The sequence below is a fragment of the Macrobrachium rosenbergii genome, chromosome 37 (assembly GCF_040412425.1).
Source record: "Macrobrachium rosenbergii isolate ZJJX-2024 chromosome 37, ASM4041242v1, whole genome shotgun sequence".
In the NCBI taxonomy this organism is placed as follows: domain Eukaryota; kingdom Metazoa; phylum Arthropoda; class Malacostraca; order Decapoda; family Palaemonidae; genus Macrobrachium; species Macrobrachium rosenbergii.
The window spans coordinates 45817351-45833383 of record NC_089777.1 but is presented as its reverse complement, the minus strand read 5'-3'; the positions used below and the strand labels follow the sequence as shown (position 1 = coordinate 45833383).

General features: G+C 47.1%; 1 protein-coding gene across 1 annotated transcript in view; it reads left to right on the top strand.

The window, feature by feature from the left end:
- LOC136825227 (uncharacterized) overlaps positions 1-16033 on the top strand; it is a 595353-nt gene that overhangs the window by 84325 nt on the left and 494995 nt on the right. Inside the window, exon 2 of the mRNA XM_067081250.1 lies at positions 10139-10398. Coding sequence (XP_066937351.1) covers positions 10139-10398 — 260 coding nt within the window. The remainder of the gene's footprint in view (positions 1-10138; positions 10399-16033) is intronic.

The window sequence follows — 16033 nt, the reverse complement described above, 5'->3', positions numbered from 1 at the left end:
TGTTGGAACAAATAACAATTTTGTAAAATTCCATTGTATTTTTCCTAACTATAAAAACCTAAGGTCCTTTACATTTATATACATATTTGCCCTTTTATCTCATGTGGGATCTCAATCTGAACCTTGACATAAATATCTGAAATGTTTGATCCGGGCAGGCGGGTATTCTAACCCATACCTGGCATTTACTGATAACCACCTTGCTCAAGAGTTTAACAGCCTGTGTCTTGGGTTTGACACCAAAAGTAATTCCTAATGTAACGGACCTCGGGTTTGTATAGTTAGGAAAAATACAATTTACTTTCAAAAATTGTGATATTGGGACGTAATATCTTCGCTCCCCTACACTGATCAAGATGTAAGAGTTCGCTAACCTTCTTGGGCTTCTGCCCTCTGTGTACAAGGGCATGACTACTCCCTTCCTACTTGTGCTGAGTGTTGTTTTTGCGGGCGTCTTCTGTAAGTTACGCTACCTTGGCACCCTTGGTGGCCTCCCCTCCATCCTTCTCTTTCCCCATAGGTTCTTCCTTTCTCTCCTTTGATAGAGATCTCTCTCCTTCGCCCTTTTCGCTTGCTCGTTAGATGAAGACCGCAGGAGTTGGGGGGGCGGGGGTGGTCGGGCGACCTCTGCCAGAGTACCTCCTCTCATTACGTAGCGCAGTTCCCTTCGTAGCAAGAGGAGCTTCCTTCTCGAATCATCTTTGCTTTTTCTTTCAGGTTTACAGTGAGCATCGCAGATACGGCAGTAGTTGGCTGGATATCTCATGGGATATCTTGCATGAAGGAGTCCCGACGTTCATTTAGTGTTGCTTCGGGATCGACCACAGTACCTGGTTAGATGACATACAATATTTCCACGTCGGGATCGTTCTGACTCTGTTCCTGCCGATGTGGATTGATCGCTGTCATTGCTGGTCTTCATGTATGCTGTTGCACTGCCTCTGGCGTATCTGTGGTCCATCTGCTCCTGCTGTTCCCTGTGTGTGATGCTCTTGTTAACTCGACGACAGTCTCTGGGCTGCTCTTCCTGGTCTCCTGCCGCAGCCACCCTGATCATTCCTGTCGCTGCTGGTGACTTTCATGTGACATTTCTGTCCGTTGCAGTAGCTCCTGCCTTCCGAACCGCTTCCGTAGCCCCTGCATCGGCTGTCCTGATCGTGCCTGCTGCTTCTCCTAGTGGTCATGCCTGGGGCTGCTTCCGTTGTGTTCCTGCCAGCTGGCCTGGAGATTACGATGTCCGCCACCCTGTAGCAGATGTCGGCATGAAGGTGAAGGAATTCGCCTTGTGGAAGTGACGTTCCTGGCCATTGCAGTAGCTCCTGTCTTACGAACCTCTGCTGTAGCTCCTGCATCGGCTGTCCTGATCATGCCTGCCACTTCTGGCAGTCTTGCCTGGGGCCACTTCCATTGTGTTCCTGCCAGCTGCCCTGGAGGTTACGATGTCCGCCATCCTGTAGAAGATGTCGGCGTGAAGATGAAGGAAGACGCCCTGTTGAGGTGATGTTCCTGGCCGTTGCAGTAGCTCCTGCCCTCTGAACCGCTGCCGTAGTTCCTGCATCAGCTGTTCTGATCATGCCTGCTGCTTCTCCTGGTGGTGGTGTCCTAGGCCTCTTCCTTTATGTTCCTGTGTGACTGCCCTGGAGGTTATGATGTTTTGTGTCCACCATCCTGTAGAAGATGTCGGAGTGGAGGTGAAGGAAGTCGCCCTGTGGAAGTAGCCGTCGTCTTCTTCATCTTATCTTCGATTTCACCTTCTGCTGCGTCTTCCCTTCCTCTCCCGAAGACCAAGGGGGTCCCGGAAATCGGACAGATCTCCATCGGCCGAAGGAGAGGAAGGCTGCTTCTTCCCCTTGATGCCTTTGGACATCTAGGGACTGCCTCTTTCCGAGGAGACAGTGGGTCTCTTGTTGACTCTTCCAGACCTTCGGGTTAGGAAACCAATTCGCATAGCCCTGGGTTTTGTGTTTCGGAAGCCACGGGCGCACAGACCTCTGTTTGCGATCCCATTCCCAGTCCTAGAGGTTCCTCCTTTAAGACGGGGGCTGCTTCGGCCGCTTGTTCACGAGCCACTCCGAGTGCTCGAGATTCTATGGAATATCGAGCATCCCGATCTGGTCTGGAGAGATTTTCCTTGGCCCAGTTCAGGGGCAGTGCAAGAGAAAGGGTCGAGGCACCCAGGTGTCTCAGCTCTCCCTGCCAGCACCACAAGTGCTCCCCGAGTGCTTGCCAGTGCTCAGTCGGGTTCCCAGCCTGGTGTCTCCATCCTGTCGGTTCGAACACCAGAAGAAGCAGGGAAGAGATTCCCTTTGGGAGTCTTACGGGACTTCTAAAGGACTGACTCTCTTCCGGGAGACAAGTTTTTCTCGTTGGTTCTTCCTGACCTCGGGCAGGAACCGATTCGCATTCTCATGTGGGGTCTGGCATTTCGGGGGCCGTGAGAGTGCGGCCTCTCAAGGCCACTCCCTCGTCGCCAGTCTTGGAAGTCTGTGTCTAAGGCTGGTTCTGTGCTTGGCTCTTTCGATCTCTTAGGAAACTGAAAGCAGCTGCTCCTGATTTTTGGGAGTCTCGTGGGTAGCTCGAATTCTGTGAATCACGTGCGCTATCCTGACGAGAGGCACAGGATGAGAGAAAAGTGCCGAGACACCCAGGTGTCTGGGTGCCAAGACGCCAGGTGTCTCGATACTGCCTGCCAGCTGCTTCGGTTGTTCGGCCGGGCTTCTTTCTTGTGTCCTGAACCTTAGGGTTCGAGCATGCAGGATAGCAGACATAGAATTCCCCTTTGAACCTTCTTCTCGAGGGGCCCCAGCCTCGAAGGAGTTTAGAGTTCGGGGAAGTAGCAATAGTTCACGGCAGACGGTTCCTCCCTGCCCAGTTCCAATTGTGTTCGTGCGATCAGTTTGGCTCGGCTCGGCCCCTGGTCGCGCTTACTAGACTGGATTGGCTCAGCTCGGCTCACCCCGCCTGCCTCCCAGTCCACCACATACCAACCAGCTGGATCGTGTTCACGTGATCGGCTCGGTTCAGTGCGGCTCGGCTCGGCCCTACTCGTTTTTTTCCGATTCGGGTTCTTGGCTATGGTCGAGTGAACTTTTTGGTCTTCCCAGGACAACAGCGCTTTGCCACGGCAAGCACTCTTCCTCCCCCGTGTGGTAGTAATCTCCTTCGGTTGATTATCACTCTCCTGCTTATCTTACTGGCAGGACAGGTAGGGGTACTCCTTCTCCTCACCTGTTCTCTTCTCCTCTCAACTGTTCCGAGAGGCGTGAGACGGACAGAGAGAACTCTGACAAACTTATCTTTGGAGTTCAGCTGCCTGGCGTGCTTTGGGTGTCAGTCCCCCAATTCTCTCATAGTATAACCAGGTAGCCAAGGAGGGTTTCATGGGATCTGTCAAGGTCTCCATCCAAGGGGAGAGGCACAGGAGTTTCCGCTTCGGAAACAGCGAGGGTCTTCCTCTTCAAGTTGCGATTGCCCTCGTGGTTTTGGAGAACTTCACGCCGATTTGTCGGTGCGAGGATCCCCGGGACAGGACCGTGGCTCCCCCAATGAATAATCTTCATCACTCTCAACCCTTGCAGTTCCCGAGGGGCCAAGAGTGTTGGGACCGCTGCGGTCCTGGCTTCCGAGAGTATTCTCGACCTAATGAATTCTTTTCTACAAAGGAGTTCATTCGGGGCGAGACACCAAGCTTCTCCCCTCCCTTGACAGAATATGAGTTCTTCTTGCCTCGAACCGTATTGCCGACTGCAGTTTTGTGGGCAATTCTGGTGCTAAGAAGAAGGATTTTGTCCCAATTCAGATCTCTGGTTTCGTAAGTCCCGAGTTGGCTCAACCCTTAGGAATGAACCTTTACATGGTTCTGCCTTTTTCTTTCAGAGATTTACCAGATACCGTGGTAATCAAGATTCATACCAGGGCACTGCCTTGTCCTTTGGACAACGGGCAAGACCTTGGGGCCTTCGCCGTCTCGACTTGACCTCGAGTTCAAGCCAGCCCCCCCTCAACTCCTTACCTAAGAAGTCTTAGGCTTCGGAAGAAGATTGCAGAACACATAGTCCTCTTCTTCCATTATAGGAAAGTGCACATAACTGTGTCTCTTTCCACCTTCTTTCCCATATGGGAGGAGGGAAGAAGGGAAGAGGGAAAGAAGTATTGACTGGAAAGAAGTTCTCCTACTGCTGATGCCTGGATGAAATAATACTTATCGAGTCTCTGGAGCTGGCAGCGACATTGCCGAGACCTGGAAATGGATTCCTTCAGGAGAAGTATCCATTTCCCTTAGGTCTCACCAATTCTTTTCATCGAACTTCCATTCCGCCTCCTTTCCCGTGTTCCCAGTTGGGGAAATGCCAGCCTGGCTAGAGCTAATTATCTCGGTACCGTGTCATCTTGCAGAAGCTTCCCCATGGCGGAGAATGGAGGTCTGCTTCCATTCCTCTGTCCTTCTTTCCTCTTCAAGTATGAGGAAAGAGTTAGGCTAATGCTTGATTGAAGGAACCTTCGAATATGCTTGCATATCCCCTCACATCTTGTGTCTACTTACTGATTCACCAACTGAGGAATAGGCACACACCGGTAAGACCTTGTCTTGAAGGTGTGTGACCGAGACGATTGGTACCTTCTCATCACCGCCCTAGGCTCAGGGCAGCCCTTTGGCCGTCCGAGAATTCAGGATGAGTTTTGCGACACTCACTGGTTTTGTTGAACAACAAAACCACAGTAGTGGCATTTGTTGACAAACAAGAGGTAATCATTTTTTGCTCCTGTTTCATCTGTCGACATTTGCAGGTACTTGAGTGTTCTATTGCACACTCGACAGCTCAATTAACCCGATGCATTCCGGGTGGGGATGTTTTGATAGGCAAGCCTGGCCTTGGGTTTGAGTGATCGGGACGGAACGTGCTGCTCACTCTTTTCTTCACGAAGATTCATGCAGAGACTGCTCGACTGAGAAATCCCTACCATCCTTCTGTTGCCTCCCTGCACAACAAGTCGTTAGTTTTTCTCGCTCCTTCATACCAGACCAGGGGCCGCTACGGTGAGGCATGCTGTCTTTTTGGGGAAAATTCGATATCTACGTTTTTTCCCTCTGTATTTGTCTGTTTCGCTAGGGGTTCACAAGCATTGCTCGCCCTGAGTACAGACAAATACTAGGAGACTTCGCCTTCATCCGACGTGATAGCCGAGGCATTGAGAAGAGTTCTGCTTGACCCAACCTCCTGTAGCAGCTACACAAGAAGCAGTTCTTTGGGCAGTACATCCCTGTATGTTCAGGACTGGGAGATCTTCCAGCTTTCCTTGCAAGCACAGGGTTTCTTGCCGAGCGGCAATGGATATAGCTGGATATCCCTTGAAGTCCTCTGCAACACTGTCCCAGGGACTAAGTTAAGTATACCTTAGTTTTACCAGACCACTGAGCTGATTAACAGCTCTCCTAGGGCTGGCCCGAAGGATTAGACTTATTTTACGTGGCTAAGGACCAATTGGTTACTTAGCAACGGGACCTACAGCTTATTGTGGAATCCGAACCACATTATAGCGAGAAATGAATTTTTATCACCAGAAATAAATTCCTCTAACTCTTCATCAACCGGCCGGGGAATCGAACTCCGGCCCAGCGAGTTCCAGACCACAGCTCTACTGACTCACCCAACGAAGAGCTATTGTCCCAGGGACTGGATCCGTCTTCGTGGTGGGTGTCGTTGATGGAACTTCTTCTCGAGTCAGAGTCGCTCTTGAAGTCTGGACTTCCTTATCTTCTCCCCCGAGGGTTACTTCTCTCCCTTTCATTTGTGAAGAACGTAGGCCCATGTGACCTAGTCTTCTATCTGAAGTAGCCTTCATCTCCTCAGTCGAGAGTTAGCTACGGACGAGAAACTTCTTCAGTGTTGCTGTCCCAGGGAACTGTTCCCTGGGTGGCATGTGACTCGTTTAGGGTTCCTGTCTGTGCTCTGCACGCGCCCTTACTAGAGACGTCGGATAGAGATGTCCCTTCTTAGGACCATCTCCCATCTTACTCCAGTCTTGGCGTAGAAGATGGAAGAACAGAGATGGGGATCATACCTCGTCTCCTTCTCGGATTTTGTAGGTGGACTCCGAATCCATTGGCATCTACTGTCGGGTTCGAGTCCTTTTTGTTCCCCTCCTCCTTGGACTTTGTAGCGATGATCCAAATCATTCATTACTTTGTCCTTTAGAGAGCTGTGGTACTTTCCAAAAAGGCTCGACACTCCTAACCTGGATGTCGTCAACATTTTCGCTAGTACTTTTTTTCCCAAAGAAGAAGTGTCTAAGGACACATCTTCCTCCTGACTTCGTGAAGCAATCGAAGGGGGTACTTGGCAGCTGACAACGACGATACCGGTACTTTCCACCCTAGAGCTCACTAAGCCGATGGCTTGGTCCATCCCTCGCATTCCGGAAGTTTCTGTCGGGCTGGAAGCAAGACATGGTCTCATAGACCACACTCTTGTCTTCCTATGGTCTTGCCCCCAGGCCCTTGGAACCTCTTTTCCTTAGCCCTGTGGTGGCTGCTCAACAAGTTGTATTGTCTTACCTGGCTCCTTCAAGAGGACGAGTAGCATCTCGCTTAAGGTGTTGGTTCTGGAAGTGAGAAGGATACCAAGAGTGACTGGCCTCTCTTCCTCCTTCTTCCCCATCCTTCTACCGCTCCTCCTTAGGGATGAGAATAGGACTCAAACCAACACGTGCTGGACCTGGCGATGATGCGGTAAGGTTACACATCGAGCACCCGTTGTATTTTTCTCTGAGAATCATAGAAGCAATTCCGCTCCTTCCTCTAGCAAGGGGAGGAAGGAGAGTCTGGCAATAAGGGAAACCCTATCTCAGCTTTTCCTTACTGCCTCCGACTCTAAGATTCTTCCAGCCTATTTCGTATGAGTCATGTTTCCTCACTCATGCGAAAAGGTCCAGTATCTGACATTTGATCTTGCAGTTCCTACACTCCGATCAATATGTCAGAGGCTTGGGTACTCCTCCTCGTTCTTTCAACCAGGAGGAGTAGCCCAGATGTGCAGAACTCCCGTCAGTTCAGGAGACTCACTCAGATTCCTCCCTCCAACCAGTGAGTCTTCCTAATGTAAAGGACCGATGGTTTGTATATCGTGTCGGAACAAATAACAATTTTTGAAAGTAAATTGTATTTTTCCTAACTATACAAACCTGAGGTCCTTTACATTACATATTATGCCCATCTCATGCCACCCCTCATTCTGAACCTGGACCAAAAGGCAAACTGGAATGCTTACATCCAGGGAGGTGGGTATTCCTGCCTACCTCTCGGTAGTTACTGCCTAGCCACCTTGCTCAAGAGTTTAACGGCCATTTCCAGCCTACGCTGAAAGTAATTCCTAATGTAAAGGCTATCAGGTTTGTATTGTTAAGAAAAATACAATTTACTTTCGAAAATTGTGATGTTGTACTATAGCAGTCTTTATAAACAGAAGCCTTCCAAAAGGATATACCTGAGTAGTTCTTACAGTATAAGTCAGTGAACCTTAGCCCATAGTGCCGAAAAGAGGTGAAGTGATTTTCACAGGGTTTACTGAACAAAAGTAATCAAAATTGGTCTACCCACAGGTTAAGGTAATGACAAAATCTTTTTATTTTATTCTTCAATTTAATTTTACAATGCTATTCTTAATACTGTAATACAAAGTAGATTTCCACCGCAAAAGAAAAAAATGTGCTATTGTTTGGAATAATTTAAACAAAATTTTGTTTTTCAGGAAAGCTTTAAACAAAATTTTATTTTTCAGAAAAGTTCTAAACAAAATTATATTTCTCTTGCTTTGATACGATTACCAGTTCTCTATTATCTACTTGTAGGATTTATCATTGCATTTTACAAACATCATAGACTCAAAATCCTTGTCAGTAAGATGACATCTATCTGGGTGAAATACTTTTCCTGCAATACTGAAAATCCTTTCTACTGGGGCAGAAGAAGCAGGGACTGATAGATACTTTTGTGCCATCTCAGGAAGAGTTGGAAATGTTCCTCCGTGGTCTTTCCAGTATGCTAGCACGTCTCTCTCTTCTGAAATGCATGGCTGACTCAGGTATCTTTGAAATTCAATATTAATAGACTCCTGAATCTGCATTACGTCTGTTGATTGTCAAACTGGGTTACCCATAAAACTAAACAGTTTTTTCCTTTTTGGGTTCAGTTGAACTAGGTCCTGGTGTATCTTCTGTATGGTCTGTGGCACGATCCATGTTTGCACGAGCTGTAGTATCTTTGGACATAAACTGGGCTGCAGTTATGACAGAAGACTTAAGATTCACCTTTTCCTCTTCTTCAGAACACCAATCTAATTTAAATCTTGGATCAAGAATAGTTGCCATTTGATATATTATCTGTTCTTCATATACCTGGAGGTGTTTCTGTACTGACCTCTTATATATAGATAGACCTGTTATATATAGATTGCATTTTCTCTAAATGAAACTTGAGCCCTTGCACACATGGAATGACTAGGCTGGAGGAAACAGAATTCTGTCTTTGGGCACAGTCGGTGGCCTCCTCAAGTGGCTCAAAAATTTTGTAGCATGTCATTAAGAATATTTTGGTCATAAGTGCCAAGCTTTGGTGCACCATCCAAAACTGTTCAACTTTTTGCACTCCCTTGACTCTTTGTAACATTTTCCCTCACCTGTGAGAATTTGCCTTGTAGCAAGTTGTTGACTAAGTGCTTGCATGTAGGCATCTGATAACGAGGGTCAGCTGAATTAGGTAAGCCATTGAAGTAAGGACTTTCAGCAACAGAAAATGGCACAAGATCGCACGCCACAAAGAGTACTAGTGCATCATCCTGTGGCTTTTGTCGAGCATCATGTTTCCCACATTTCTTTGGGTCTGACACTAATGAAATCTTCCATGGTTGACTGGCTTGTAACAGGAGACTCAGTACTGTAGTGTTAAAACGAGCTATGAATGATGGCTACTGAAAGACTAAACTACTGTACTACAGAACTGATCATGTTGCCTGCAGATACAGACAGGAAGTCAACAGGTTGTCGCAGGTTCATTCTTGAATTGATTGCACAAAAATTGACTGATATTCTGTTGATACACAACAGTAGAATTTAAATAATTTTTATTAAATTTGATATATCTTTATTATTGACATATATAATTTATTATAACAAAAAATCCACATATACTGTAGTCAGGTTATTATCACTGCTAGTGCAGTTTTTGTTATACGATTAGTTATGCAGTACAGCCTACTAAGTATGTAATGTATTTAAGAAGTACTTAAAAGTACTTGATTTTTCAAGTACTTTTTGGCCAAGTACAAGTACATTGAATTTTAAAACCTCAAGTACAAGTACCAAAATTTTGCCCTTAAGGCCAAGTCCAAGTACAAGTACTTGTACTTGGACCCATGCTTGTTTCATGCCCATTCATTCGAAAAGACCCAGAAGTCTGACAGCTGAACATGTTGTTTTCATACTCCATTCAACATGTCAGAGGCACTGTCCTCTTCCTTGATTTACTTGAACAGGAAGAAGACTCAGGTGTGGTGAACTTCAGTCAGTTCAGAGACTTGCTCAGATTCCTCCCTCCAAGGAAGTAAGTCTTCCTTATGTAAAGACCGACGGTATGTATATTATGTCGGAACAAATGACAAATTTTTAAAAAGTAATTTGTATTTTTCCTAACTATACAAACCTGAGGTCTTTACAGTTAAATGCCCACCTCATGCCACCCCTCATTCTGATACCTGGGCCAAAAGGCAAAGTGAATGCTTACCATCTGGGTGTGCAGGACTCCCACCAGTCAGAAAGTAGTTGACTACCTAACCACCTTGTTTAAAAGTTAAATGGCCGTTTCCAGATGCGCCGAAGCATATTCTTTATGTAAAGACCTCAGGTTTATATAGTTAGGAAAAAACAAATTACTTTTAAAATTTGTCATATTTCAACCCACCTTGTTACCAAGTTCAATGACTATTTTCCAGTTTGCACTGAAGGATATTCCTACATAAAAGGCTCTGGTTTGTTTACCAAGGACAAATACATATTACATTAAAAATTTGTCTTTTTTACTACCGTAGAATTATTTTTATACAAAAATTTCTGATTTTATTGTACTGTCCTATTTCTTTTTCAGCGATCATCCAAAGTAACCAGCCTTCCATCCTTGCATCTTCTCCAACACCGACTTCCTTGCAGTCAAGTCAACCCACCGTTTCTGGTGGTGGTGATGTACATATATGTGGAACGTGTAGTAGTCAGTACACTGAAATTAAGGATTTCATAGACCACAAGCATCAAGGATGTCAGGGGAGTGGAGCTATATCCTCTACTGGAGGAGCAATTCAGCCACAAATATCTCACCCTGCTGTTCATCATGGTTCACACAACCCAGTGGTTAGCATTTTTTTTTTTTTTAGTTCAGTACTGATCCCCTTGAACACACAGATTGGATATAGCATTTTTATTACACACACACACAACTTGTTTGACAAACAAACCCATTAATCATACATTGCCTTTTGTTCCTACACAAAAACAAACCTGCATTTTTTACATTAGGATATAGCTTGCAAATGTGAGCTGGACTGGCTGTTAAAACTTACTGACAAGGTAGATAACTATCAACTGGTAGGAAGAAGCCCTACTCACCTGTTAGTCTGCACTCCACTTTGCTTTTGGCTGCTGTCAGATGCAGAAGTCTTCCTTTGGCTCTGTGCTCTGACTTTGCCAATTTTGACTTACTTTATTCTTATGTATGTGACTCCACTCTCCAGAGAAGACCCTGGTCTTTTATTGGTTGATGAGGGGTGCCAGGGGCTGTTCACTTGTCTCTTCCACCTCTTCAGGTGTTATTATGACAGGGACAGTTCACACTCCTGGTCTGGTCCGTCCGCAAAAGTTTACAAGCCTGGCATGGTTGTAGGGCCAGACAGATTGCATGCATGAGTTGTGGAATGGTCCCAAAGGGGCTTTGAGGAGTTTATCTCCCCTGCAGAGGAAGTAGCTCAGGAGACCTGGGATCTGGAGGGACCCGAAGATCCATTACCTCAGGATCCGGACACTCCTGAGTTGCAAGAGGCTGTTTCATTTGATCATTTGGTTGATCAGGTAGCACAATGACCTATAGGAAGGGATCGTGGGTGTGCCCACTTACAGGATCTCAGCCATCAAGGCTAAATGGAGTCCTCAAAAAGACCCTCATCCTTTGATTGGTTTTCCATTATGTAAACTTGTCTGCAAAGTTTTGAACCAGATGAATTCCCTTGTCTCTGGGCTGGAAAATTCTCTTAGGTCAAGCTGGTCTGGTAAGTTACTTCCTCAGCCTCTAACTTATCAGAAGAAATATTACCTACGTGACTGGTGCCATACTGACTAAACAGGTGTTCCTTCACCTGACTCATTTAGTGCTCAGTGTCTCACTCTATTGCCTTTGGGGCTGAGAGTGTCTCTCTCATAAATGGAGAGATGGAGTTGGACTTGATGGCCATAGCCACACTCCAGACCGTCTCTTGGTTGGACATGGTCCTTTACTGTCACTCATATGTCCTCCTTGTCAGGTGATAGTACTCTTGACAAGGATGGTGCTTTTAGAAGGCTGCTGCTGTAGGGCTAGCACCTACCTTGCCCACCAGGCAGCAGACCTGTGGTCCAACTTGGTTCTGAAGACAAGGGATGCAGTTTTATCTCAACTCTGTAGGGGTACAGTTGACCCCTTCCTGTTCACAGTTCAGTATTCACAAATTCACCTATTCACAGATTTTTCTGTGGAATATAACTCCAAATTATTTTAGGAAAATTCTCATGTTCACTGATTTTTTTGTATTATTATTATTATTATTATTATTATTATTATTATTATTATTATTATTATTATTATTATTATTATTATTATTATTATTTGAAGGGAGTAGACCCTCTTTTAAACAGGTCTTATTAAAAAGGATGGCTATATTATGCAAATTTATCTTATATAGTGTCTTTTCTATCTTCCTTATGATTCGCTTTTCAGGCTCAGCGATGTTAGTCAGCAACTGGCCGATATTCATGTTGGAAAAGGATAGTGTGTGGAACATGGGAAGTCTTTTATTAAAATATCCAATCAGAAATCGTTCGTCTGGATTCAGGTTCTGTTTTAGGTACCGTTGACATGTTTCGACCAGCTCGTTGGTCATCCTCTGGACGTAGTTGCAGAAGGTCTGAAGAAACGAGGTGCTCGAATTGGTATTTATAGGGGGGTCTTGATCGGTACTGAATTATGATTGGCTGCCCGGGGCATGTACCCTCGGGCGTAGCCTATTTTCCCAGGTCGATGTGCGAGCGGCGTGGTAGTGCTGGGGATGAATGGAAGAATTTCGACCCTCCGATGCTGAATTTTGATTCGCACGTTCGCTATGGGGATCACTCGGTGCATGTCTCCTGGCTGCTGTGGGGAGGAGAAATATTTCCTGCATAATGTTGAGGGTTGGTTTCTCCTTCCCAATGTGCAGTGCTTCCAAGAGGCGTAGGCGGCGGTGGTCGGTAGTTTGGTCAATTATTTCGATGTTCGTGATTATGTTTTCTTTCTATTCTCTGGTTATGGACGGTCCTGGCACGATTAAAGATAGCCCCTTCTTGGGCGTGGCAGGAAATCCTCTTGGAGAAATGCATGGTGGTCATACCGATGTAAGAACCGAGGCATCCTCGGACAGGGCATGAGTACCGGTATACCACATTGGTTTTCTTCAAGGGGTCCTGCTGAGGGGGGAGCTGGGTTGTTATGCATAACCAGACTGCTCGTCTTTTTGCTCTTATAATAAATAACCAGATGTATATTCTTGTTGGAGTCAACAGGGCTGACATTAATTTCGATGATGTTTTTGAGGGCACGTTCGTCTTCTTTATATTTATGGTGAAATTGTCCTTTATAGAAGAGCTCTATGCGTTCAGGGGCACCGGGGCGAGGTTCCTGACAGTACCATCTATCGATGTTCGCCTTGATAGACTCTTCTATATTCCAGTTTGGGTGTCCATTGTCGACGAGGGTCTGGGCTACACGTTCTATTTCTCCGTGTATGTCGTTCCAGGAGGAGCAGTGTGAGAGGACCCTCCTGACGTAGGCGCTGATGGTGGAGCGCTTATACCTCTCGGGGCACTCGCTCACCCCGTTCATACACATGCCCAGGTTCGTGCATTTCGTGTAGACCCTCGTAGAGAAAGAGGCCTCTCTCTGTTCCACAAGGACGTCAAGGAAGGGGAGGCAGCGGTTTTGGCTCTGCTCGATCGTGAAACTGAGGCAGCTATGGTTGTGGAATGCACGCCTCAGGTTTTCGATCTCCTCTTGCGAATTGGCACTGACGAAGGTGTCGTCGATGTAGCGCACGTACATTCTTGGTTGGTGTATATCTTCGAATACCCTTTGCTCCACAGTGCCCATACAGAAATTGGTGAAGAGGACTCCGAGGGGAGAACCCATCGCCACCCCGTCGATCTGTGCGTACATATGGCCACGATGGTTGGAGAAAGGGACCTTTTTGGTGCAGATTTCCAGGCATGCTCAGGGATGTTCAGGGACGGGGTGGTGGGGTCCCTATACACACGGTCCAAGATCATTTGGATGGTCTCATCGACGGAGACGTTGGTAAAGAGGGACTCCACATCCATCGAAGCAATACAGCCTTCGTGGGGCGCCACTCTTAAGGCCTCCAGGAACTCTGCTGACGACTTCAGACTGTGGCTGCTTGGTACATAAGAAGTAAGGATGGTATTTAGCCTCTTAGCCAACTGGTATGTCCGGGCAGGAATCTGACTGATGATGGGGCGCAGGGGGTTACCTTGCTTATGCGTCTTGACGTTTCCGTAGATGTACCCCAGGTCATAGTCCCCCATGATTGGTGGTAGGTGAAGGGCGTTAGAGGCGGTGTTGACCGTCTCTATGGTCCTGTTCGCCTCCCGCCTGATCTCATCGACGCGGTTCTTGGTAATTCTTTGGAATTTGGTACTGTCCGCCAGGATATCGTCCAACTTCCAATGCCGGGTGATGTAGTGGCAGTTAAGTCTCATCTTCAGGATTTCATCTTCTTCGGGAGTCGGAGTATGTGATGTGAGATTTATATATCCCTCTTTCTCTTGCGGGAGGCGTAGCTTGCCCCCTTTGAGGGCAATCAGTTTCTTGGTGATGGTCCTCATCTTTTTCTCCGCATCTTTCTCTTCCAAGCGACGTAGGCACTCGATGATGTCACTGTAGTGTCCTCGCCCTTGGAGGGTGTTGTTTGCTCTTTCATCCTCTTCTGAGGCACTCTATCCTTTTCCAACATGAATATCGGCCAGTTGCTGACTAACATCGCTGAGCCTGAAAAGCGAATCATAAGGAAGATAGAAATGACACTATATAAGATAAATTTGCATAATACAGCCATCCTTTTTAATAAGCCCTGTTTAAAAGAGGGTCTACTCCCTTCATATACTTCCCTTCGGCTGCATGACCCCACCGCCCAGCGAGAACCAGGCACGAGAAGCTTCAGAAGGACTCTACTGCAGCGGCAGCTGTCGTCCAAAGAGAGAGAGAGGGCCACACTCGTCGAGAAGAAGAAAAACTTGTACTTCGAGTGGGCGGACTTCAGCCGACGCAGCAGCAACCCTGAAGCAACCCCTTCGAGTGCCTCAGAAGAGGATGAAAGAGCGAACAACACCCTCCAAGGGTGAGGACACTACAGTGACATCATCGAGTGCCTACGTCGCTTGGAAGAGAAAGATGCGGAGAAAAAGATGAGAACCATCACCAAGAAACTGATCGCCCTCAACGGGGGCAAGCTATGCCTCCCGCCAGAGAAAGAGGGATATACAGTATAAATCTCACGTCACATACTCCGACTTCCGAAGAAGATGAAATCCTGAAGATGGGACTTAACTGCCACTATATCACCCGGCCAAGGCCCCTGGACAAGCGCCTTGAGATCGAGTATCTCATGGATAATATCCGAAGACAAGAGGACCTTGGCAACCTCCGAACGACGGACGCCCTTCAACCCCTCCTGTTGGCCGTGGCCCTTACCGACCGGGGCGACTACAAGAGTAACATCATTAACCGGTGCCTAAGGGAGGCGGCCAAGCAGTTGAGGGAGAGAGAAGATATCACCATTCGTAGGGCCAACATGACTGCCGCTTTCGTCCTCATAAACACTGAGGACTACCATTGGAAGTTGGACGATATCCTGGCGGACAGTACCAAATTCCAAAGAATTACCAAGAACCCCGTCGATGAGATCAGGCGGGAGGCGAACAGGATCATAGAGATGGTCAACGCCGCCTCTAACGCCCTTCACCTACCACCAATCATGGGGGACTATGACCTGGGGTACATCTACGGAAACGTCAAGATGTATAAGCATGGTAACCCCCTGCGCCCCATCATCACGCAGATTCCTGACATACCAGTTGGCTAAGAGGCTAAATACCATCCTTACTCCTTATGTACCGAGCAGCCACAGTCTGAAGTCATCAGCAGAGTTCCTGGAGGCCTTAAGAGTGGCGCCCCACGAAGGCTGTATTGCTTCGATGGACGTGGAGTCCTTCTTTACCAACGTCCCCGTCGATGAGACCATCCAAATGATCTTGGACCGTGTGTACAGGGACCCCACCACCCCATCCCTGAACATCCCTGAGCATGACCTCCGTGCCCTCCTGGAAATCTGCACCAAAAAGGCCCCTTTCTCCAACCATCGTGGCCATATGTACACCCAGATCGACGAGGTGGCGATGGGTTCTCCCCTCGGAGTCCTCTTCACCAATTCCTATATGGGCACTGTGGAGCAAAGGGTATTCAAAGATATACACCAACCAAGAATGTACGTGCGCTGCATCGACGACACCTTCGTCAGCGCCAATTCGCAAGAGGAGATCGAAAACCTGAGGCGTGCATTCCACAACCATAGCTGCCTCAGTTTCACGATCAAGCAGAGCCAAAACCGCTGCCTCCCCTTCCTTGACGCCCTTGTGGAACAGAGAGGCCTCTTTTTCTCGAGGGTCTACACGAAACGCACGAACCTGGGCA